This window comes from Coffea arabica, chromosome 11e (genome assembly GCF_036785885.1).
Source record: "Coffea arabica cultivar ET-39 chromosome 11e, Coffea Arabica ET-39 HiFi, whole genome shotgun sequence".
NCBI lineage: Eukaryota > Viridiplantae > Streptophyta > Magnoliopsida > Gentianales > Rubiaceae > Coffea > Coffea arabica.
The window spans coordinates 44,844,475-44,870,063 of NC_092331.1; the positions used below are offsets into that span (position 1 = coordinate 44,844,475).

The window sequence follows — 25,589 nt, forward strand, 5'->3', positions numbered from 1 at the left end:
AATGATGACAAATCCAACCTGTCATGACCATACACAAGCACTGACCACTTACCTATTCAATGATTTGGGTGGTACCTCGTGTTCTGTTTCACCAATTGTTTCAGCTAGTTCTTCTCTCTCTGCTTCCTGACGTGAGCTTCTTGATCGCATTCTTGCCATGTAAACTAATGTTTTTTACAAATAAATTGCATTTCAATTCCAAAATTTCATTTCCAACCACATAATATATGATGAAGTACTGCTAAATATAATATATGAGTTTCAAATATTAGTCACACTAGTTATAGTACAACTTGTAACATTTTTTTTCACATTGAGTAAGTTATTCTTCACAGTTTGTTATTTATTCCAACTAGCACTAATCAACATAATATGTTGTCCTACCTATCAGGTTTTGCTTGGGATCAACTTCTTCTTTTATTTATCATACTACTGTACAATATCAATGAAGTAGCACACGGGGGCAAGCAATTTTACAGTATGTTGATGTAATTTTATGGAGCAGTTCTATTACGGTCACTTCTGACCTACTGTGTGTAAAAACTATCAAATATGCCACAATAATTACTGTACTAGTAATCTTCTTTTCACAATTTATTTGCCACCGTGCAAAGTTTCTTGTTAATTATGCCTAATTTAGTCATATCATAATCTATTCTCCTACCTATCAAGTTCGGTGGAATCAACTTCTCCTTCATTTATCACGGTATTCAACAATACGAATGAAGTAACAAATCCGTGGAACAATTTCAACGTGTGTTCAGCCAATTTTACACAACACTTCTAATATTGTCACTACTGAATCATTGCGTGTAACAATTATCCAACATGATGTGCACCCACAATAACTAACAAGATTCGTAACTGTTTTCCCACACTGAGTATGCCAAACTTCACAATTTGTTATTTCTTCTGCCACACATTGTTAAATTATAACCTACTCTCCTACTTATTCAGTTCCATGCAATAAACTTGTCTATCTAAGCACTATGCTAGTATACAATTCCAGTGGAGTGACAATCACATTCTTGCAATTTCATCATTTGTTGGGGCAATTTTACACACCATTTTGAAGGTGTCACTAATGACTCATTGCATAAACGATTTGTCCAACATGATGTGCAAACACAATACCTATCAAAACTTGTAAAATTGTTTCCACATTGAGTATGCCAAACTGTGTAGTGCAACTTAATAAACAATACCTAAGACTCCTTTTAACCTACTTGCTGAAGGACCTTATAAAGACATGTTGTCTCGATTGATTCTCACATCTGTATGTATCTATGTCTTGCTTGATCTACTTTCTGTCATTATTGCACAGATTATTATCCTTTTCATTCAAATAAAGCCTATAAAAGATATGCCCCGTACTTGATAAATGGATATCAGGCAAGGCAGACAGGTGATTTTGGAGCTAAATAAATATGGTTAATAAAGACCTTGAATTTTATGATTGCTTGACAAAAGCATCATGTTGGTTTCTTGTCTGATCGACAAATGTAGACTCCAACAAGTCACGCCTTAATTAAAACAGGAAAGAAGATGATAATGTCATTCTATAATTTAATCCTTAATCAGAAAATCCAATAAAACGTCTGCCCAACTCTCATCAAAATAATAATAAGTATTAACTATTACAATTTCCTAACAACTTAAACTATATATTTGCATATAGCTAATATTACAAATCACTGTATAAAAATAATAAAGCCCCAAGTGTCCAATTCTTTGTCCACAAGGAGTGGAATTTTGAAGTGCAAATGCGCAAATTTATACGCACTGAAGGATTTTGCTCTAATTACCTGATCTCTACTACTTTAAACGAACTCCTTTTAGTGGCATAAAGCAATGAAAGATTAGATAGAATGAGCATTAATTAGTTAGATGTTGAACTTGAAAGAATACCATTTTGGTCTCCAGATTTAGAAGTCCTGGTTCTAATCTTCCTTCCCCTTTCTTTCTTAAATCTGTCCTTTCGCTGCTTAAAAAAATATGAAAAAAAAAACTTGCAAGATGACCAGCACATTATACTTCCTTTGGGAGCTAACCATGTGTTTAATATTTTCAAAGTGCCAATTTGGCAATTGAGCAGGTTGAGCAGTTTTTGGGTTGATTAGTGCTCGCTTTTCATTTGGATGGATTATATCCATCCCGCTCAACTACAAATTAGGTTGATGTTAGATTGTGTCATATTAGATCAATTCAAACCCATGACCGAATTATAATCCAACATATTATTTCATATATTTTGATACATAATACTCTCTTACACACATTTACACATATAAAATGATTTTTTTTTTTTACATATATAAACACAGTTTCACATGCATAAACATATTTTCACATACCAAAATACTTTCACACATACAAATACACACTCACTTCTTAAGTTCCTTGGATGGTAACACATCATTTTCACACATGCATACACACTAAAACATACACTAACATACTTTCACACAAACAAACATACACATGCTAACTTTTTACACTACTTGGATGGACAAATTAAGTGCAGAAAATCCTTTTGAAAAAGAAAATCAAATCATGTAAAAATGCAATTAAAGGAATCACCAAATTGAACTCAAGAATTGTAGAATTCAAGCAAATGGAGTCAACAGATGTTTTTCTTTTCATTGAGCAACATCTAAATCGATTCTGGGCAGTAAAGACATTTTATTCTAGTTGATGAAACAGAGGTTACGCACATTTTGTGGCCAGAAAAGGATAGACTTGTAAAATACAATTTACTTCTACCAAGTTACAGTGTTGAAAATGTTGGCAGCTGTTCCAATGCCTGGGACACACACAATCAATTTGTATGCAACCTGGAGCAACGCATGTACAAAAAATCAACACAAGTAAATTATTTGAGCCACAAAATATTGAAATTGGAATTGAATCCGAACTGCCAATTTTCTCAAATCATTCACAACGGGTGACCATTTTGCAAAATATGCAAAATATTATGCTATGAAAACTGCAATTACTATAAAAAAAAATGCTATTAGTGGCACTGGCTCTTCAAGCAATCCCCAAAGTTTGATGGATTATTTCTTCCAGTGATGGCGGGCAAGTAAATAACTAATTAGTAGCAGTCACCCAGAAATCATACTCTCTCGTGTTTTCATGGGTACTAAGTTTGTAACTCCATAAAATTGATTAATGAATACAAATATCACCTATGTTCTTGTGGGAGCTTATTAGAAACTTCTTATAGTTGGACAACTATGTACATTTGGTTGAAATAATCCTCAATTAGTCAACCTGTAATTTGCAGAGATTATTAACATAAAATAAAACTTCTTAACTTGTAATTAGTCAACCTGTAAAGTGGGAAGATGTCTGTAGACCAAAGAAGGATGGTGGATTAGCAGTGCAGAACATAGCTAACTGGAATAAATATCTAATCTTTGAGCTCATTTGGAATCTCTGTCAAAAAAAAAAAGATTCTTTATGGGTTAGATGGTTGCATTCTGTGATGTTGAAAGGGCAGTCTATGGGAAGTGAAAATTCCCGCTAATTTTTCATGGTATTGGAGAAAGTTGTTACAACTTAGGCACTTTGCTCAGTCATGGATTAAAAGTGACATTGGTGATGGTAAGAGCAATTTTTTCTGGTTTGATAATTGGCATGCATATGAGCCATTATATTTAAGAGATTTAGGATTGTCTATTGCATCTAAGGTAAGTGATCTGGTGAAGGATGGAAGGTGGTCCTGGCCCAAGGGAAGGAGGTTTAATGTAATAACGCAGGAGTTTTAGGAGTCTACTCCTAATTCTATTTTACAGCAAATGCACGGAGAGGATCATACGAAGGTCTTTTCTGTTAAATCTGCTTTGAAGAAACTCTATCTAGTTGACAGAAAAGTGAAATGGAATTCTTTAGTTTGGGAAAAGGTTTTGTTCTCAAGTATGCTTTTATTTTGAGGTTGATAATACAGCAAAAATTGATGACTAAAAATAGGCCTATCAAGGGTCTGTTTGTTTCGACAGAAAAGATTTTCCAAAAAATATTTTCTGTGATTTCTGCTATTTGGTTCAATTTAGCGCTGAGAAAATGATTTCTCTTGTAAAATCTTTTCCATAAGTGGGTGTAAAATAACTTCACTTATAAATTTACTAAAGTTATTTTCAACGCTCTGATCCTGTCCCTTTTGTCCTTAGTTTCATTCATCAACAGAAGAAGTAAAAGGCTATAGGAAATAGCTTCGGTGGGATTGTCTGATATCTCTCGACAAAACATCATCAATCCCTCTATTCATTTCATGTTATTCCTCCTCTCACAGAAACACAATCCAACCTATCGCACATCACATTGCATCTGCGTCGGACTTACAGAAACAATTAAGATCTGCAGAAATAGGGAGGATCTACAGAGACAAAACAAGGAGATTGGCGGCATAAAGAAAAAAGAGATCTCAGAGGAACTTTTACCGAAGGAAGAAAGACTTTAAGATTGGCCACGGAGGAGAGAGATGAATTAATTCTATATATCACCAACAATGTCCAGCTTTTGCTTTGGAAATTTCAATCCGAGATCTTCTAGATCTTTGAAAGAATTTTAGCAGTAAAAATATTCCCGTGAGAGTTGGTTTTATTTCATTGTCATCTTCAATGTCTTATAACTGATTACGATTGAGTTGGAAAACTAATATTGATCATTCATGTGTCTATTGCTTTAATCTCTTCTTGGTCAAAGAATGATGGCAGGGGTAGTGTATGTGGTGGAGGAAAGTTTTTTGTGGTGGAGATGAAAGAGAAATGGCGGAGCCGGCCGACGGGAGAGAATTTCTTGATATGGTGAAGAATTGAATTAATTACTCGTGAGAACAAATGTTTTCCAAAAGTAACCAAACAAATGAAAATTAGAAAGAAAACAAAACTTTTTCCAAAAAAAAAAAGACTTCCAATGAAATTATTTTCCCAAAGAAAATATTTTACATCCTACTAAACAGACCCCAAGTGGAGTGTAACTAATACACTTCCTACATGTGTGTTATGTGATCAAGAGGATGAATCTGTTAAACATCTATTTTTGAGTGTTCCTTCTCCAGGTGTGTGTGGGAACAAGTGCAAAGATTGTGCTTGCTATATAGGGGGTGCTGACTGTTAGGAATTTGTAATAACTACAACTATAGAAAATGATTTTGGCATGAAAATTCACTTTTCTTAAGGAAATTTGCCCCCACTATTCTACTACCAGGTTTGCGGCAATTCCCTCCAAAAATAACAAAGTCAACCAGAATTTCTACACAGTGGTATGCAAAAATTCTCCCTAGAACGGTTTTAGAGAATATCATTTTCAAAGAAGTAGAAGAATAGTAAAACTAGAAATAAAATGTGAGTTTTCTGATATCTGGACATCTTTATTTATAACATTCAGATACCCCAAAAGAAATCTCATGTTCTTTGAAAACATATTTCTTCCTGAATAGGTACCTTTTAAAATGAATAGATACTTAACGGACATTTAAGAGTTGTATCATAAGACACAACCCCTAAAAGAAAACCATTTAGTTAAGAAGAAATATTAAAACAAAATTAATTAAAATTAATTTGGGTTTTTAAGACCCAAGTAACCAAGTGCCAATCTTTTGACCACTAAATTTATATTCTAATTTAATAGTCAACATGGCAAGTGTATGTGCAATTTTGAAGTTTCCCTCCAAAATTTCCCACAATCCAAATATATTTGAATAGATGTGAACTTGATTATAAATCTCTTTCATTCTTCAGACACTTTCAATGTGGACTCATCACTATCTATTTCTACACTAACCTTGGAACAAGAATTAGATTGGTGGTGTCACCATGGTGGTTCCAACTCCTTTGCTGCTAAGATCGGAAGACTCTCTTCAGTTGTCATTGTCTGGCAGCTTTGATAGGAGAGGAATAGAAGGATCTTCCAACATGTTGCTACGTGCACAAGTCCTTACAGCCATCAGTAGAATGGTCCACATGGTGATTATTTCATGGCCTAAAGCTCCTCGAACTCAAGAGAATTGGCAGTTGATGATTGAACCAGGTTGTCAATGGAGTGCGTGATCTACTAGTTGCAGTAGTAGCTAAAAATAGACAAACTGGTGTGTAGTGTAGATCACTGGAGTATCTCAGATGTAGTAGGAGTTCTTTCTCCATTGTACAGTTGAATTGCATATCAATAAAATAATTCGTTTTTTGCCTAAAAAAAAACTTGCTTACACCTTAGGAACAGACTATATATTTGAAATGGAACTTGGGAGACCCGATTCCTGCGAAAGACCAGAATAATTTACGGCTCCATTTTCTACATTTGTTTATCAACTTAGACTTTTAATAAAGAAACAAAGGGAAAGAGTAAAATCAAAGAAAATTCATGTGTATATGTTTTTACTACTTTTTTTTTTTTTTTTTTGTAAAACAAGTATACACATTTCCTACATAGTATCCGAATTGCTAAACACAATACGCGACAGATATTATCTAAATTAGGTCGAACAAAACATATCAATAAACTTGTCGCTAGTTGTAAGCTCAGCAGAAATGTGATGTTGTTGACCTTTTTTTGTGAACAGATGTGGTGTTGTTGACCTGGAAAATAAAGCTGGTCTTGTCCCAAAGTGAAAAGGATAACATTTAATTTTCCTATAAGAAATATGAAGAGTAACCTTGTTTTGTACAGCTAGAATGAAAACAAAAGTGCTGAGGATCTGTTTTCTTCTAAGGTTTGCGGTCAAGTGTTAAGTAAAAGAAAGTACAAAGCAGGCAGTTCCTGAAGGTTAGTAATCAAATGGATCCAAGAAACAGTGGAAATATATAGAAAAGAAATCTTCAACTGAGGCAAGTTTCTTATTAGTCAACACTGACCATGTGGCATGATATAAATCATGGAATAAGTTCAACATTTTTAGTTGTTTTATGTAGGAGAAAAAACAGGTAGATGATGGACAATGACAAGAAGACAAATCAAAGTATACAGGCAACAAGAAAGGTGTTGATCTGAAATTCAAGAAACATTCAATGTTTGACGAAATTAATTTCTTGCGTGTTCGGTGTGCTTAATTAGTAATGGTAAGTAGCGGTCATGATATTTAATATGGGATATTCACAAAATATTTAGATATTTATTCACTAAATCAATTTATTATCCACTGAGTGACAAATGATGCAATAAATTTTGGCTAGGATAAGCAAATTATCATGGTAGCAACACCAATATACATTTTCTGTATTTTTACTCTCCCAACCCCTCCTCACACCCTATCTATCCTCAACTGCTAGACATAAAATTCAAATTCTTAAACTCTAAACTTGACAGTGATGAGGATTTTAAGAATCCTTTCCTAATCATTAAGCCAACCCCAATGATTTTACAAAAGTTTCATTCAAGGCCATCTTCATTTTTTTTTTGTCTGTTTAAAGTTATTTTACATCTATCGTTTTTGCATTTTTAATCGGAATGCTTTCAAGATTCAGTCATTTAGAATATTGACTCAAATCGCCGGTCGCCACTAGAAAGACTTGAAAAGCCAAGTCTCTTGGCCGGGCAAGACACGAGCAAAGTGGCATAACTAGATGACTGCGAGATGTATGATCAACTTGTTATTAATTTATAGCTTGTGCCTTCAGTTGTCTTCATTTTTTTTTTTTTTGGCTCGAAGTTCCAACTGAACTGGGTACTACGGAAAATAAGAATGAGACAGTAAGACATGTTTGTATTGTTGCCAGCACTAGACGTATTTCAGCCAACATCCATGGTGACAGTGATGGAGTCGGGACTTATGGTCAGTAGCGGCAATATTATATATATAAAATGATGTCGTTATTATGCAAAGAGAATTTTAATTAAAGATAATCTTTTTATTATGAGTTTTTTGTGTTGAGAAATTATTGAATTTATTTCTTATTCAAGTAGTAAACAATTTTATGTTTTAATAGCTTTAAAACATTTGTATTGTAGGAGAGATGTTTCAAAAATTGGTTGGTTAAGAAGATAATGTAAAGGGAATGAGGATTTCTCAAGGGGCAATGTAAAGGAAAAACTTGTACTTTTCAAAATGGGAAATTTGTCAAATTGGTTCCTAACTTTTTTAGTTTCTAACATTTAAATCAATTAGAATAACCCCTAACATATAAATTATGAGCCAATTTGGTCCTAATGCTCGTATTTGCCCATTTCTCCGGTAAAAAATAGCACGTCTCTCTCACGTGAGTATAATTTCAAGGGCAAAACTGGAAAACACACTTCGTTTCTGGTTTCCATCTTTCTTTCATATTTCCCCAATTAAACCCTAATTGCCTCGCATCAAAACCAAAATTGAAGAGGAAAAAAGCGGCTACAACTGGATGATTGTGCAATTGAGAAAGAATAACAAAAAAATGCAAAGAAACTGACCTATTGAAGAGTACAATGGATCTGAACAACAAACGATATCTTTGTGAAAAGGAACGCATCATTGGGAATTCTTGGAAACCTATAAATCCGGGAAGAAGATTCTATACCTACCCAAATTATGAAATAAGCTTTCTAAACATTCTCATGTTCATCCGGGGGAGCGAAGTATGTTTTTCAATTTTGCCCTTGAAATTATGTGAGAGAGGCTTGCCATTTTTAGCCAAAGAAATGAGCAACTACGAGCATTAGAACCAAACCGACTCATAATTTATATATTAGGGACTATTCTATCTGATTGTAAATGTTATGGACTAAAATTTTTTTTTTTTTTTTTAAATGTCAGGGACCAATTTGGTAAATTTTCCTTTCAAAATTGAGGGGATGCAGTTATGACAAAAACATAAATATTTTTAATAGTTTCAAGGCTACTCTTTAAATTTTGTAAAGTTGAGAGGAAGGGAGGGCAATTGACCACCCTCAACATGGTGGGGCTCCGCCACTACATGGTGGTGCCAACCAACGCTGAACATCTTTTTCTCCAGAGAAACAATTAACTAGTACTCCATCTCGCAATTAGCAGGTGGATGTTTCCTAGTAAAGTGAGTACATATACAAAAAGAAACTCGGAAAACAGCATCCCCATGTGTTTTAGCGTTTAAGGTTGGTAAAATGAAGGTTCAAGCAAGTTATACATTTTTTGTTGAAAGAAATTGATGAAGTTGAAAAAACTTTCTTTTTTTCAAAAAAAAAAATTGTTGGTGCATGTGTGCGTGTTATATTTTTTTTATTATTTATTTTTGGTGGGGGATGGGGCTGGGCACGGTCGCTAGCCCTTGTAACACAGAAATTTCTTTCAAGCCAAATAGCCAAAGCAAATTGAACAAGAGATTATTTGAAATATTATTTAAAATAATTACATATAACACTTTGATATATAATGTATATGAGACAAAAAAAAGTGATTAAAAAGATTTAAAAAATGTATCAAAAAATGTATTGGTGATTCAAATAAATAATTTTAAATTAATATTTCATATACTGACAGTGTATACAATTTCGCCATATATGACACAGAATCTGAATTTAAATTTGAAATTCAAATTTTACATATGCATCGTGCATCCAACCATTATAATTTATAGCGCATATAAGATTTACTCAATAATTTTTTACGATTAATTCCTATCCAAACACGCATTCAACCGTTGAGACGACATCAAAAGTACAATTAATACTATGGAAAACATAGACCGATTCCCAAATGCCAGGTCAGTTAGCCGTGACTTAAGGGCCTTAGGGGCTAAGGTTGCAACGTGGGCAGAAATCAAATGCTTGCCTTTCCCCACATGTTCCGTAAAGCCAACTCAACTTTAGGAAAAATATCAAAGCAATTTAAGCAAAAGAATAAAGACATGAAAAGGGCAAAAAAGAAGAAAAGAAAAGCTAATTGCGTTAATATATAAAGAAGAGGTCAATGCCATAAAGCAATGACTCACTATCATCATTGAATGTCCAATACAGAAAAACAAAAAGGCAGTAGTAGCTGTTCAAATCATCCTCTGGTCCACCTTTTTAAAACTTTTCTTCCCAAGTAAGCATCCCTATTAAAGAATTACGGGCTGATCTAAAGAAGGCAACAAGAGAGCACTAGCCGGCCAAGTATTACAGATAAAAATATCACCAAGCAGTTGAGTGAAGACATCAGAGAGTATGCAATCACCTTGCTTCAAGGCAGCTGAACGAGTATGCCTGTACGGTTGCTGCACCAGTCCTCTACTTGTTACCAGTGAGGACCAGGAGCCCCAAAAGACGAGCTCCAAGTCCAAAAGCACATTGGCTAGTTGCCGGCAAGGCTTTGCTGCCATAACTGCTTCCACTTTCTTCCCAAACACACACTTCACCAACCATGAAAATCTCCCCTCTCAGCAAGAATCACTTGTCCAATTCACCAAAGCATATCCTCGATATTCAGAGACGTCCCAGGTGGACCAAATACGAGCTGAAGAGTACTATCATCTATCACTCTCCAAACACATCTGCCTGGATTACATTGGTATTGGTCTCTTTTCCTACTTACAAATTCAGTCTCAGTCTTCCTCAGCAGTCCCAGTAACATCATCTTCTTCTCCGCCCCCAAGAATTTCTGATGCTTCATTCTTCAATCTATCATACAAATCAGTTAACCTCAAGTCGCAACTACTTCATGGAGGCCAAGGATCACATCTGGAATCTGTCATCAGGAAAAGGATCATGGATTTTCTTAATATTTCTCAAAATGATTACTGTATGGTATTTACTGCAAATAAATCATCAGCTTTCAAGCTACTAGCAGAATCCTACCCTTTCCAACACAGCCGAAACCTTCTCACAGTTTATGACTACGAGAGTGAAGCACTGCAGACCATGGTGAATACATCAGAGAGAAGAGGAGCCAAAATCATGTCAGCTGAGTTCAAGTGGCCACGGCTAAGGGTTCACTCAACAAAACTCAGGAAAATGATTGGCAGGAAGAATAAAAAGAAAAAACACCAGGGTCTATTTGTCATACCCCTCCAGTCGAGAATGACTGGTGCCAGTTACTCTTATCAGTGGATGAGTATCGCACAAGAAAATGGCTGGCATGTCTTGCTTGACGGCTGTGCATTGGGACCAAAAGACATGGGCAGCTTTGGGCTTTCACTCTTCCGTCCTGACTTCCTCATTTGCTCCTTCTACAAGGTTATTGGGGAAAACCCAACCGGATTCGGATGCCTCTGTGTGAAAAGATCAACAGTTCAAATTCTGGAAGCTTCCACGGGTACCGGAATAGTAAGTCTTGTACCAGCAAATCAACCCTCTCAGGAAGATTCTTCTGGTACAGACACAGAACTAGAACAGATATCCATACCTGAGGCAAAAGAAGAAATGGATAGAGAGATTTTTCCTTCAGGTCTTATTGTTTCTCAAGGTAGACAAACTAAAAGGCCAACTGAAAGTGAGACTGCTACGACACAAGAAATGGATACTACCTCAAAAGCAGAAAGACTGGGAGATTCAGAAACTATGAAATCTAAAAGGGCCATTGTCTCATACAACAACAGCGATGTTAAACTACCTGAAAATGAAGGAGCAGGCATGCAATTTAGGTGTCTGGATCACGTGGACTCATTGGGACTGATGCTGATTAGTAGCAGAGGAAGATACCTGATCAATTGGCTGGTTAGTGCGATAGTCAAGCTTCAGCATCCTAACAGGTTGGATAACTTTCCCCTGGTAAAAATCTATGGGCCAAGGATTAAATTTGACCGAGGACCTGCATTGTCATTTAATATATATGACTGGAAAGGAGAAAAGGTTGACCCTATACTGGTGCAGAAACTTGCAGATCGCAATAATATTTCTCTCAGCACTGGGTTTTTACACAACATTTGGTTCTCAGATAAGCATGAACAAGAGAAGGATAAAATCCTGGAGACAAGAAAGAGTCAAGAAAAGGAGAAGGCAAGAAACAAGAGTAGAAAGGCTGATCAAAAAATACAAATAGTTACAGCTGCACTTAGTTTCCTGGCCAATTTTGAAGACATGTACAGGTTTTGGGCTTTCATAGCTCAATTTCTGGATGCAGACTTTGTGGAGAAAGAGCGATGGAGGTACACAGCTCTTGATCAAAAGACAGTGGAAGTCTGAGGTTAACACCTGTGTAGAAAAGAGATTAGTGTTTTCACAACTAACATTTTTGAGGTTGAATTCGAAAATGCTCAGCATCATCTTAAAATTGTATCTTGCATCTAAATTATGAGGAAAGACCTGATCATCTTGTAATAACTAACATTTGAGTAAGCATTTTCTGTGTCCTTTCTTTTCAACAGAGGAAATAGAAGTCATCTATTTGGCTTCTTTTAGGAAGACCAGGCAATTCCATCTTTTGCCCACTCATGCCCGTAATACTAATAGATAGTAATGTTATGGCTGCTAATCATAATTCAACAACATAGATTGATGAATCAGTAAGAGGCAAACAGCTGATTGAATTTTTTTCATCTAGGACGTCCTAACAATACGAGCACTATGATGCTAATTGGAAAAGTAAACAACCACAATTCCTCTTTAGCATCTCGAAATTTCAGGATTTATAAAATCGAAATGACGAAGCAAATTGGGGATGAACAGATATCAAATAATTTGGTACATCGTACAAATCTTGCAATGGCTTGAAATTTCAGACACTGTTATGATGCAAAGTTTCAACTCGTTAAAGGCTCACTATGTAGCCTGACAAAACTTGATAAGCTGCTATGCAATTAAGAATCAACCAAATCTTAATAACCTGATGGACATCATTATTCTGTTTTTTATCAACAACGAAAAGCAATGAAAAGTTTTAAAAAGTTCAGTTGCTCCAGAAAGCAACAGCTAATAAGCATCTCAATTTCCAGTAGCAAAGAGTGGAAGTACAACTAAGATGGCTACAAAGCAGTAAAAAAAGATGTCTTACATGGTTGTCAGCTTCTTTAAGTTGAACAGCAGTAAAGGGGATTAGCTTTTCTGCATCCAAACCAAGTATTGCTGCATTTAGCAATTCTTTTCCATCATCCAGAACAATCCCAATATGGCATCTGTTATATGTTACAATATCAACTCATTTTATCAAAAATTTGTTTAGTGGAAGTGATTTATTGACTGTAAGATTAGAAAGTTGTGTATTATAGTTATCTAGCCTCAATCTCTGTTTCTTCCTTGCATGAAGGACACTTGATAATCAAGTCTATATCTGCATGGACTGATTTTTGGCAGTTGAAATATGCAGTGTACCAGAATCTTGATTGTCCTGGAAGCAATTTGGTTTTTCCTCTTATCCACGATGTCTTGGTCTGTTGAAGTTGTCTTATAAGATATAGACTAAAATATGAATTTTCTAAATAGAAGTAGAAACACTTGCATCCTTCAGTGTGTTGATTGCACTCTCAGTGTCAATTATGTCTTCTTCCCTTGGAGGTGGCAGCAGTTTGTTGGAGTCTTTATAAGCAGCATCTTCAACCAACTTTACCAATTCTCCTCTGTGAACATTGTACCTGCATTATCACCTTAACTAAGCCAAAAATATCAAAACTCCAGAAAAAGTCAAAAAGCTTAAAAGGATTATCTTACCAAGCTTTCAAGCTGTTTGTTTCTTCTCTTGGAGGATTAATTAATAAGCAAGTTGAAAGTCTTGCACTGAGGGATAGATCTGCAGAAGAACAACTCAGAATCCAGCAATAAGAATTAGTATAACAAGTAATAATGCTAGTGTAAATATGTTTGAAGATTTAACTCACAGCCGAAAGTGGTAACTTTCAGCCTCATAGCAATAAGAACATTGCCATTTGCAATTGTATTTGCAAGTAGAGTTCCCTCATTCTGTTTGAACTCATTCCACAGAGTAAGCGCCATCATATTTCCCCTGAAGAAAGCATATGAAATTTATTCCATTTTGTCGAATGACAGACACTTTGGAAAATATGCAAAACAGCCAAAATTCTGTGCCTCACTCTTGATCAACAATGATGGAATCTCTTGTGAAATTAGTCCATGTTCCTTTGCAGGAAAAGCATGGATGACAACAGCTTGTACATCTTCAATTCAAAGAAAGAAGAATATTAGTTCAGCTTAATTAAGTTCATGAATCCAAACAAACAAATTAAGTTTTAAATATAGTTTGTAAAAGAAATTACTTACCCTGCAGGTTGTCTTGATCTGCATATCTGAAGAAATCAGAGAATCTCTTCAGCTGGAAGGTGCACGGCAGATTTGGAGGAATTGGTTCAAGATGCTATTCCACCAGAGTGTAATTGTTGATCACCCAAGAGCAGGTATAGTCACTAACTTGGTATTTTGGTTCTTGTAGTTTAACAGAAGCATTAGAGATGTAATATCTCTTAAATGGTTGCAGCAAAGTAGCGAATATCGCTGCCATGTATGGCTGCTGAAACTGTAGTTCCCTGTTTATTTGAAAGTGGAAAATGTAAGTAAAAATTTACCACGTGTCTCAAGATGTGTCTCAGATTGTTTGACTTGTAATAACAGTTATTTTTACCTAAGAATCTGTCAAGAGGAAGTGCATAATGTTCCTTGGTGGTGTTTCACAAGTAAGCTGCACATCTCCAGCCTCAACCACTTGCACAAGCACAGTCCATCCCCTCATCTTTTCACGAACTTCAAGCACTGGAAGGTAGCGCCTCAGCGTTGTTATCTGAAAAGATAAAGCATGAGACTAATTTCATATTCATTAAAGAAAAGGAAATGAGACATTTCACAAAAGAAATAGAAATTTCATGAGACTAATTCCATATTCATAGAATGACTACTATGAAATAGAGGAAATACAGTACCAGATCTACTAAGAGCATGCCACATGATAAAGTCCATTGCAGAAGGACAGTGTTCCTGCAACCTCTCATGGCTTAAATGATTTACCCTCGTGGTTAAGATATCAGGGTAAACAATTTTTCACTGTATCATCAGTTCATGATTACATTGCTCATGAACTACTTCATTGTCTGTGCTATTCTGCTGCATTTCTTGTGTCTTCGTTTATGTACCAAGAAAATCAAAATAAAAGGCTCAAAACACAGGGAATGGTACTAATCCAACCATTGCAGTAACTAATAGACAATCAAACCATTGCAGTAACTAATAGATAATAAAATTGAAACTTTTCAAAAACACAAAAAATGACAGTTCTCTAACAAAAATAGACATCCATCGTCACAGCATCCAGTAACCAACTTCAATTTGCAGAAAACAAAACTAAGAAAAGTCATAATGAAAGCCTTAACACATAAAGGGCAGTAACCATCCTCTTCTCAGTCAAACTTAAAGCATGCAGAGGTCCAACACTAGAGATGAAATGGTTCATAAATTTAGAAAGTACAACAACCGATTTTATAACATAAGCTTCAAAATTATAAATTGATAACAAAATTTCCTTGTTGAACATGATTCTAGCTTAAAAATCTTCATGTATCTTTAACTTTTTAACTATTCTAACATGCTAGATTTCAAGCACGTTCTTCCTGTCAATTGAAGTAGCTCTTAGTAAGCAAAGTAAGAAACAAAACCACCAGGTTACAATGTCAATAACTATATGTATAAAGGAAGGCAAAAGATTAAGAAGGAAAAAAATTGGCATAAAATTAAAGCATCCGTGAGAGACGAAGTACATGTGATTGCGTCCAAGAAATTCTTGAAAAAGACCAAAAGAAAACGAAGCAAACAGCTAAATCACAATATACTACACAACCACTCTACACAACCACTATTAACAGGGGAAGAAAAAGCAATGAACAAAATGAGAGCAAAAGCTAGTAAACTGATAAAAAAAAGTACTTAACATGATTCGAGCTTCAAGACTTATACAAAGTGGTTTTAATTGCGACTGCTGTGGTGGTTTTAATTTGCACACATGTGGTTTTACTAAGTAAGATGTACTTAACATGATTCCACTTTTAATTTAGCAACCCACTCTCCATATGCCAAGTCTAACTTGTTAAGTGCTCTTCCGTCACTCTCCATATGCCAAGTCTAACTTGTTAAGTGCTCTTCCGTTCTTATTATGAATCACCTTTGCTAGGTTTCAACTCACTTTCTTGCTCCAAATTTAGTACCGTCTTAGCCAGCAGAGAATAAGAAATAAAATAAAGACCACCATACTACGTGTGCAAATAGTAAGAGTATGTATGTACATGATACATCTAAAACATCTCAAAAGGCCAAAAAGGACTTCTATTAAACACAAAAAGGTGTAGGGAACAGACTGTTTTAGAAACGTAACTTAACATGCAATAACTTAGTTGAATTTGAAAAAAATACATGAAAAAAGCAAAGCCAATCAGCAAGATCAAACTATGTAGAGGTCCAAAAACCTGAGATGAAATGATTCAAGATTAATAACTAATTTTTATACTATAAGCTTCAAGATTATAGATTGAAAACAAAATCTAGTTGTTTATCATGTTTCAGCTTCAAAACAATCTTCAATTTTTTAACCACTCTAACATGCTAGATTTCAAGCACAATTTTACAATGCCATAAGATTAGCAAAAAAATTGGCATAAAATTAAAGCACATATCAGAGACAAAGTGTAAGTGATTTCATCCAAAAAATTCCGGAAAAAGGACCAAAAGAAAATAAACTAAACAGCAAAAGCACAATGTACTTAATAACTTCTGTCAACAAGGGGGGAAAAGAAAGCAATGAACAAAATGATAGCGAAAAGCACAAAAGCTGACAAGAAATCCTACTTAACATGATTCTAGCTTCAGTATTGTTGATGTAAATTTAACTTATTAACTACTCCAACATGGTAGATTTCATGCAAAAAAAATTTTCCCTTCCAATTCAGTATTCTCTTAGTAAGCAAAATATGAAGTAAAACCACCAAGTTACATTGGCAGTTTCTATGTGTTCAGAGATGGAGTATTAAGTGAATTCGGCCAAAAACTTTCTAAGGAAAAAAAAAAGACCAAAGGGAAATAGAGTAAAAGCAAAATCAACCATTATCAAGCAGGGCCAAAAAAAATCAATGAAAAAATGAGAGCAAAAAGGAGAAGCCATACCAAAGGAAGCTAGAAGAACAAGGCTCGTCTCCAGGGCACCGTGGGTTGCAAACTTGGGATTATGGATAAGGCCACAACAAAAAGCACCGATCAATTCCATAGTCGAGGTAATACAATCAGTGAAGGGTTTGAGATTGAGAGAGTACAGTGAAAAAGAGTGAGCCGTTTTCACGTGACAGAGAATACAGGAGCATGGAGGTTGAGCCGTAAGAACTAAGAAGCATCTTTTCAATCAAATCTATGTAAACAGGCTTATTCAAGTTTGTTTGATTATTTTGATGAAATTGAAATTTTGTTTAATTCTCACTTCTCAAATTAAGGTGGAACCAACTTTTTATTGAGCAAAATTATTTGCATGTAAATTTGTAAATTTTACTTATGTACTAATTTGAATTTACTTCTTAAGTTAAGGTCAAAGAAACGTTTTATTTTACATGTAAAATTGTAAATTTTACTTAGGGAAAATTGCACAAATCATCCCTCACATATTAACGATATGAAAATTTAGTCCCTGAGAACGAAAACTAGTATTTTTAGTCTATTACAAACAAAAAATGATCAATTTTAGTCCCTGTTAGCTTTTTCGTGTGAATTCTTGACAGACTCAGTCATGGGAACATCACGTGACCAACTTTTGAGGGACAAAAAGGGCAAGTCACTCAGATCTTGACCAAAATGTAAAGGACCAGTATCTTTCTTCCTTCAAAGCACACGGACTAGAAACAAAAAAGTGAGGGACCAAAGATAAACCAAATGCTTTCAATCGAAACCAATCGCAAATCCAGTAGCAAACAAAGGTGACGAAGCAAATCAGTGATCAGAGAAGATATACTTGATAATGAGTGGAGAGGACGACCATCAAATCCCAGCTTATGGTAAGTATCTCTGAACCCTAGGATGCGATGTTTGTTAATTGATTGAAAAATATGTTTAAATACAATGGATACGTTTGGATTGGCCAATTTTACATAATTTACCTCAGATTTTTGACTTGCATGATTAAGTTTATTGGAACATAAGGGACTCATTTATTGTTGTGAAATGACTTGCATTTATGATTACAAAAAGTTGGCAGAAAGGATAGATTGACGGATGGTAAATTCTATGGACACATGCGGGACCCATTTGAGGCTGAAATAGATAATTTGACCCAATTTGCTTACCTAGTCAAACAAGTGGGGCCTTCAATTTGAAAATTAGTTAGGCGTCCGATTTGAAATCCTGATTTGCGCACTGAACATGGAACATCTGAACATGGAACATATAATAAAGCAATGCGGTGGTTAAAGAAACAAGCATGCGCATGTTTTTTCGCTGGCGCCTCCGTTTGTGTGATGGAAAATACAGGTTTGAAGTCACACCTACCGAGTGCTTACAGGAGGTTACAGCTATATAACAAGGTGTAAAACAACTCAAACGGAAGGGAAATGGGAATCAAACGATAGTAAATATGCATAATACTTAGGCACAGCATACCCCTTTCTCCAAAATTAGCAAAAATCGACACTACTAAAACGGGGTTTTTTATAACTTTCGGGCAAACAAAAAAAAGATTAATATAATTCACCCATATCTGAATTACCGCTGGCGTGTATTTCTATAGGTATTGAACATATGATTGGGCATTGCATCTCTCATGCCAATCCATTGGTTAATCACTTCAAGAGGGTTTGTAGTGGCTGTATCTCCGGATAGGGAGGAATTGCACCATTTGTGTCTGGATCTCTTATTTCGGGGTTGGCGAAGTAATAGTCATTCGGTTGTTGATCTCTAATGAAATTGTGCACAGCACAACAGGCAATAACAACGTTTATCTGAGTAGTCATCATATAGTGGGGTATGGCGCCCCGCAAGATAGCAAATCTCCTCTTAAGGACACCAAATGTTCGGTCTATGACATTTCATAGAATAGAATGTCTGTAATTAAACAGTTCCTTGGCCGTGGCAAATCTCCCCCTTCTACGACTACTAACATCCGCTTGGCGTCCTCTATAGGGCAGTAAGAAACCGGGTAAGTTCCGATACGCGGAATCAACCAAATAGTATTTGCCTATACCAAATGTATTTTAAAAAATATGCAATTAGCAGTGTGAAATTAATGCTAAATAGAAAGAACAATGGTGTAACTCGCATACCTGGGGGGCATTGGGAAATGATTTGGGTCCGTTAGAGCCCCATCCAAAACACGAGTATCATGGGCACTTCCCTCCCAACCTGTATACACGTATACAAACCTCATATCATGATCACATACAGCCAACACATTTTGTGACTATACTCCGTGTCTATTTGTGTATGCCACCTGCTGTCCACTAGGGACAAAAGTGGGTATATGTGTCCCGTCAATAGCCCCAACTGTGTCCTTTAAAAAAAATTCTCTTCAGCTTGGCGAATTTAATAACGAATTAAGGCAATTACCCAATGAATTAGGTATTATTAGTTTTTTCCTACAAACAAAATATGCTTAAAAAAACAAGGCAAACAAGTTAAAGCAATTGGACAAACAAGATGATGAAATGCGTACAATAAAGCAATTGATGAAATAGTTCATTAATCGTTGAACCAATAATAGTTCATCAATTTTGAGGGTTGCGGTGTTTCTTTTCTGCATCTTTGGTTCATTGGCACAAGCGTTTGTACTTGCCTATTTCATGATGTCACACAAGCCCATGAGATTGCCTTTCCTGTGTTGGACTTCCAAAATATTGAGGGCGTTACTTATCCAAGATGGGCTTTTGTGAATAATGAGCACGGACCAGGTTGGTAGCTTCTACTTTGGATCTGCCACTTCCATTATTCTCATTTGCTATACAAATCCCATTATTATCAATTACTATACAAATTAACATAAATATTAATTATTTTTGCATAATATAAATAGAATAATTGTGATGTTAATTGGTATCTTAGCAGAAAATCTAATAAAATATAGAGTGTAATTTGGACTTTTTTTTCCTAAAATATAGAGTGTAACTTGGACTTTTTTTTCCTAAATCTAATAAAATATAGACTGTTTTGACTTTTTTTCTTAAAATAGTTCATATAACAATTCCATTAACAACTATTTTCTTATTTTACTTCATGAAGGAAGGATAAGTTCCATGATAGTCAACTCATACACTAATTGATACAAGTTTCATGTCATACACGCAATTAGTTAATTAGTCTACCATTTTTAATTAGTTAAAGACTTAAAGTGGCACTAGTGCCTTTCTTACAACAATAGCACGAGTCAACAAATAAAGACTGAGGTGGAATTTAGGGTACAAAGATAGATTCCAGTGGATTTTCAGCGTAATGCTTGGCCTGTGGATTTTCAGCTATAGCGAATTTATATAGGGATTCGATGAACTACTCAATCTATAAATTCCATGCACCATGCATCCACGTCAAGGTTTAGCCAACCGTACCTCAAACCATGGATAAAATCTACTATCATTCAGAATTTTTGGATGGACTTCATCCTAGCGTCTTGGAGTGATGATGAACTGCGCAAATGTACATAGACCCTTGATAATTTCGTGAATATTCCGATGCACTGTCTCAAGCGAGTGATTGAATCGGTCCGCAATCATGCGCATCCGCATGTTGTGACTCATCATAACTAAAGTCATCGCAAGTGCCTAATCTATCGTCACCCTTTTTGCTGATGGTGGGGAACAAATCCACAATCGGCCAATATGTCGCACAATCTCATAAATGAATCTACGGTTAACCTTGTTGCATCCATAATTCGGGTGTGGTACCCTGACATCACTTCTTCAACCCAGGCTCTGCCAGTTAAAGCTGATGTCCTGCATGGAACCTTTTGGATAGGACCTCCGAATGGTTCAGCATCTGGACCGAACAATAGGGCTGCACCAGCTGCAAATAGAAGATCGTCTTCGTCTGAGGAGGAACTGGTCGCATCCCCATACATGCTGAAGTTAAGCATAGAATACGAAGTACTCTCCTCTATGTGTGAAAAATAACACACTTGTATATAGGTTGTGGGGAGGGACTCTTTACAAATTTTGAATGGTGAGGGTAGGAGTGCTTGGTTTGTATTGCCGGTGAATACTTATAAAAGCATCGCCGGTACGTCTAACTATGGCAAATATTAAAGGACGCTTGTCAGTTCGTCTGTCCACCCCATGTTCTCCTCTGCGAATATAGTAGTTTAGTCTGCAAAAATCCATGTGAGAAATTTTGATGGATGGATAGAGTCAATAGTGAAGACAAAACGTGGAGTCCCTTCATATGACATAGTAGTCCCCACCAACGCTAGTGGAATCACTACTGAAAATCTATCAGCTCATCACTTAGTAGGAAGATCTGAAGCTATGGACAAGGTACTTGTCCAATTTCTTAATATAATATTAGAATGGATTCTAACTTATACCAAGGACATCTATCTGCTCACCCCATGTTCCATTTGCAGTACTATAGGACAAATGCTTGGCACATTGGGATCATTCGTTGCATGAAAATTTTCAATTTCCTTTTTTTGTCCTGCATGGGTTAAAGTTAAAGGTTTATGTTGCCCAATAAATCGTTATGTTAAACTTTCCATTGCCTAAGCAGATGCTAAAGAAGCACCAGATGCATCATTCGTTTAAAGACCACAAAATAAAAAATGGAGAAACTTATGATAAGCATGCTAAAATTGCACATATAAGCAGTTCCTTAATTAAAAAGTTCATATTGGAACAATTTGCAATTTACTTTTACCACAATTCTTGTTTTAAGCATACAATTGAAATAAATTTTGTTGGTTCTCAAAAAAATTACTTTTAATAATTACAAAAAAACAACCTATAGGCTGTTGTTTGCCATTTGAAGTAGAAATGGTGAGTAAAGTGGATTTAATTATTAGTCAGTTACTATGCATTTTTTTAGGGATTCAAAAATTGCGCATCCACTTCGATTGTACAAGGGAACTGCATGTCACATTTGCCTAGCATGCACAATATAGTTTCCTGTCTATGGACCCAGGTGCGTGATTGGTAAGCTAAAATGTTCAAAGGAGCCGTCACTTCATTTGGTATACATGTAAGGCACTAATATAATTTGTGTGGTTCATATATAACCACTAATATAAGGCACCAATATAAGGCTCCTGTAAAGCTGTAATAAGACACTTATATATAACATAGCATCCAACCACGAGCAAGTGCCGAAGTTCATTCCTATTTTATGCAAAATCTCAATACCACCATACTATAGGTATAACAACAGAAATTCACCATTGGAAAACCACCTTCATAATATAACAACAGCCAAGGACCAAGTTGGACCAATAATATAATATAAGAACAGAAATTAATCTAGTACTGGAAGTGAAAATGCAGTGAGTTAATAGGAACTACTAAAATTCGGGAGACTTAATACATAAAATCTTTGTTTGGATAGGGTATTATTTGAAATATTATTTGGAATAATTACTGTAGCACTTTTTGTGATGTGATGTATGTGAGATAAAAAGGTGATTGGGAATATAAAAAGGTGGGTTGAAAAATGTGTTTATGATGCAAGCGAAATATTATTTGGGATAAGTTTTGTATCCAAACACTCCCCTTGTTGCTCACTTAACAGAAATCAGCCCAAATATGAACTACTCTTCATCTGACCCCTTCTGTGGGGGAACTTCCAGATTTCTAATCCAGTACTCCTGAAGATCGCGAGCCATAGTCAGGAAAGTTTTATGCCATTTGTCATCCTGAAGTTGTAAAAGAGCCGCTAATTTGCGTCCTTTTGACAGGCCTTCGAAGGACTCGACAACCTGATTTGCCATTGTATTTCTCAGAATCGTTGGAGCGACGATCCTTAATTTGCAGTTTCACTGAGGCAAGGTTGTTGAGCGAGTTGGCACACTCAACAAATGGATTGTCGGAACTTTTGCTCGACTTGCTCCGGCGGGATCCGTATCCTGAGGTCGTTGCCCCTACGCTGGTCGATCCTCTCTTTCTTCCAACTTTAGGAGCACAATCGTAGCATGCCACATCTGGGTCACCACTAATCAATTCCTCACTCAAATGTGAACTTGATTGCCCTCCGAAATGAGTAGCCAGAATATGTTGAGGCCCACGCGAAGATGGAGAAGCAAAGGTTGAAGTTGCCTGGCTTCCAGTGGCAGTTTCTCCTTCGAAAACCTCGGATAGTATCTCATATTTGTCGACACACTGGTGGTATCGCAATTGGTTGTAGTCTTTATTCTCCTATCAAATTAGAAAAAAAATCCTTCAAGCCGCATTTAAAGACCACAAAATAAAGCGAAGACATACAATTAGTTAGCACATGAGTACCTATTCATCCTATTCTACCATAGCAGCCAAGCACTAGTCGCATTTTAAAATTATTCCATTGCAAGTAAAGTAACAAGTCACTAGTCAGCCCGCCAGTTATGAATTAATGAATTAAGCAATTGAAGGAAAATATAATTGATAACAAATTGTGTTGTCCAAATATTCTTTGTTTGGATGGCAGATTACCATTTGCAGATTGGTCCACTGAGATTCATCGGCCAAGAAGCATCTCCTATTGTCGTCCTACCCAATTCCAGTTTCGGCTGAGAGGCGTAAACCTTCTAATTTGGAAAATGCACACAAAATCCTCTTCAAACGCGTGAACTTCGAATGGTAGACAGTCCACACATACTACTTGCCCCAGGCGGAATTAAGGTGGGCAGCCAGTTTCATCCAATTTGCCTAGGTAGAGATGTTTGGATTCCACTCCCCACTTTTTTTCCACTCAACGAATTCATGCAGAAGTGCATCTCCATGTTTTCATCCCAATGAGCTTTTGGGGTGGTGTGGTCACGAGGCATCTACAGATTAAAGACTAAAGGACGTGCATATCAGTTCGTAGCAATGCATAACGAAAAGTAAACTGTCCAAGTGATATAACCGAAGGCAACTAAACCACCTTCCCGTGGTTGCAAGCCAATAGACGTTCCAAGTGGTTGCAGCGCTTTTGAAATAATAACATATATAAAAGATGGACAATGCACAAGGACAGAAAGGAACAAATCAGCCATCAAGGTGCTAATTTGAACCCAAGCATACGTCAAACTATCAAGTAAAATGGCACGTGTCAGGACAGAAATTGAATGGAGTAAACAGATTTAGTTGGAGTATGATTAGTCAAGTTCAATATAGTACACCAAAGAATGATATTAAATGGATGTATGAAAGTGCCTAAACAGGGCCAAAGGTTGAAGACAGCAGCATGAAAATGGAAAGTAAAAAAAGTTTTTGCATTGGGAAATGAATTTTTGGATGGACTTACCTTGAAGTAGTTAACTAGGGATTCGATGTAGTCGTTTGAGGCTGTGACTGAGTGGACGGAAGAAATCTCGGATGCACAGGCGGGGGTAGGTGGACCGAACAATGATAGTCTGTGCTTGTTGGGCATTTACTCCATATAAGGGTGTGTCAAGAGGATTCCACTCATGAGATTGCCACACTCGATACAAGTAGTTTAAAATAGGAAGGTTTCAAATTATCTTATATTCTCAATCTTCGTTACCGGATGGGGGAGGAAAATATTTGACCGCCTGGGGAACTTGCCTATGGTCTTTCTCTGTAAAAACAATCAGCATTAACTCGTTTTCATTTTTTGGCCAATTGTTCAAAAATTAACTCTAAAACAGCATTACTACATACACTTGTGGCCATTGAGAGCTCACCCCTAATTTCCTAAAATACCAGGACAGTTTTCATCTGGTTTCCCTAGTAAAATGGTGCAAGTGCCTCTCTCTCTTTCTTAAAGTCTGCTTCTCGATTCTAGTCAGACTGTTAAGACAAATTATCTAGTGCGAAGCTGCACAATAACCATCCGACCAAGCATAAGGTATCTGAGTAGCTCTAGGAAACTCATTTTGAATCCCACATCTAGATAATACTTTGTATTTTTCCTTCTGGACAGAAAGGATATATAACATCATCATAACAGGGAACAGGTCATTATCCCTAGACTTGTATATCTTTTTCAAGCAACAGCAGACATCTATTTTACTTCTCCGGAGAGGGAAGTAATAGGTTTGAATCATATTTCAGCATACTTAGATATTTATAAACTTCAGCATACAAACAAGTTAAGCCTACTTCATCATATTTCTAAACAACAGAAATTCTATTATCATTTTGCAAATAGCAACTATACTTCAGCAACATTCAAATTCCGGTTATAGATTTCGATGAAGTCTATCTAACAAAAAATAGAGGATCTGCGACAATCAAGATTACTCTAAGAATCAGTCTAATTTAGATCAGCAGGCATTATTCACTTTCGGGCAAACGCTAATGCATATTTAACTCGATTTAGAAATAAACTTGCAATTTCATCCTAACTCACAAATTCCGTGTCTATAGGTGCCTAATGGCAGTTCGATATGCCAAACTCTGAAGGCAATTACGCGGGCAGCAACCCAAAATTTCAGACTGCGTAAAATATAACTACATGATTTCCAATTAGGGCTGACTCATACATTGGGCAAATGCATGAAAAAACTTGTAAAAAAAAAGATTTGCAACTAACTGGGTTTTGAAACCGGATTGGCAAAATTGTTTTAGGTATCACCTTTGAATTTCCTCTAAATAAGCTCCAGAATAATACCTCAAGCTCACGCTCTCCCGAATACAACTCTGGTATTC

At 36.0% G+C, this 25,589-nt stretch overlaps 2 protein-coding genes across 23 annotated transcripts; one reads left to right on the forward strand and one right to left on the reverse strand.

Annotated features, from left to right (window-relative positions):
- Positions 1-9,814: 9,814 nt before the first annotated feature.
- On the reverse strand, positions 9,815-17,310 carry LOC140021467 (uncharacterized). Of its 22 annotated transcripts, none has more exons than XM_072072341.1 (12): positions 16,957-17,308; positions 14,730-14,925; positions 14,435-14,590; positions 14,077-14,339; positions 13,890-13,973; positions 13,677-13,801; positions 13,510-13,588; positions 12,857-13,433; positions 11,910-12,057; positions 11,566-11,674; positions 10,723-11,135; positions 9,815-10,612 (listed from the first exon to the last, which is right to left on the reverse strand). In XM_072072341.1, the coding sequence occupies exons 6-8, from the start codon at positions 13,792-13,794 to the stop codon at positions 13,277-13,279; spliced, it is 354 nt and encodes a 117-aa protein (XP_071928442.1). In that variant the 5' UTR covers positions 13,795-13,801; positions 13,890-13,973; positions 14,077-14,339; positions 14,435-14,590; positions 14,730-14,925; positions 16,957-17,308; the 3' UTR covers positions 9,815-10,612; positions 10,723-11,135; positions 11,566-11,674; positions 11,910-12,057; positions 12,857-13,276. The 22 variants fall into 22 exon arrangements, with proteins under 22 accessions (XP_071928442.1, XP_071928441.1, XP_071928437.1 ...); XM_072072340.1 differs by having other exon boundaries at positions 10,723-11,476; XM_072072336.1 differs by adding an exon at positions 11,391-11,476 and having other exon boundaries at positions 11,566-12,057.
- On the forward strand, positions 10,093-12,227 carry LOC113719152 (uncharacterized). The gene has a single exon (XM_027244240.2). It carries the CDS (start codon positions 10,093-10,095, stop codon positions 12,046-12,048), a length of 1,956 nt encoding a protein of 651 aa, XP_027100041.1. The 3' UTR covers positions 12,049-12,227.
- Positions 17,311-25,589: the final 8,279 nt, after the last annotated feature.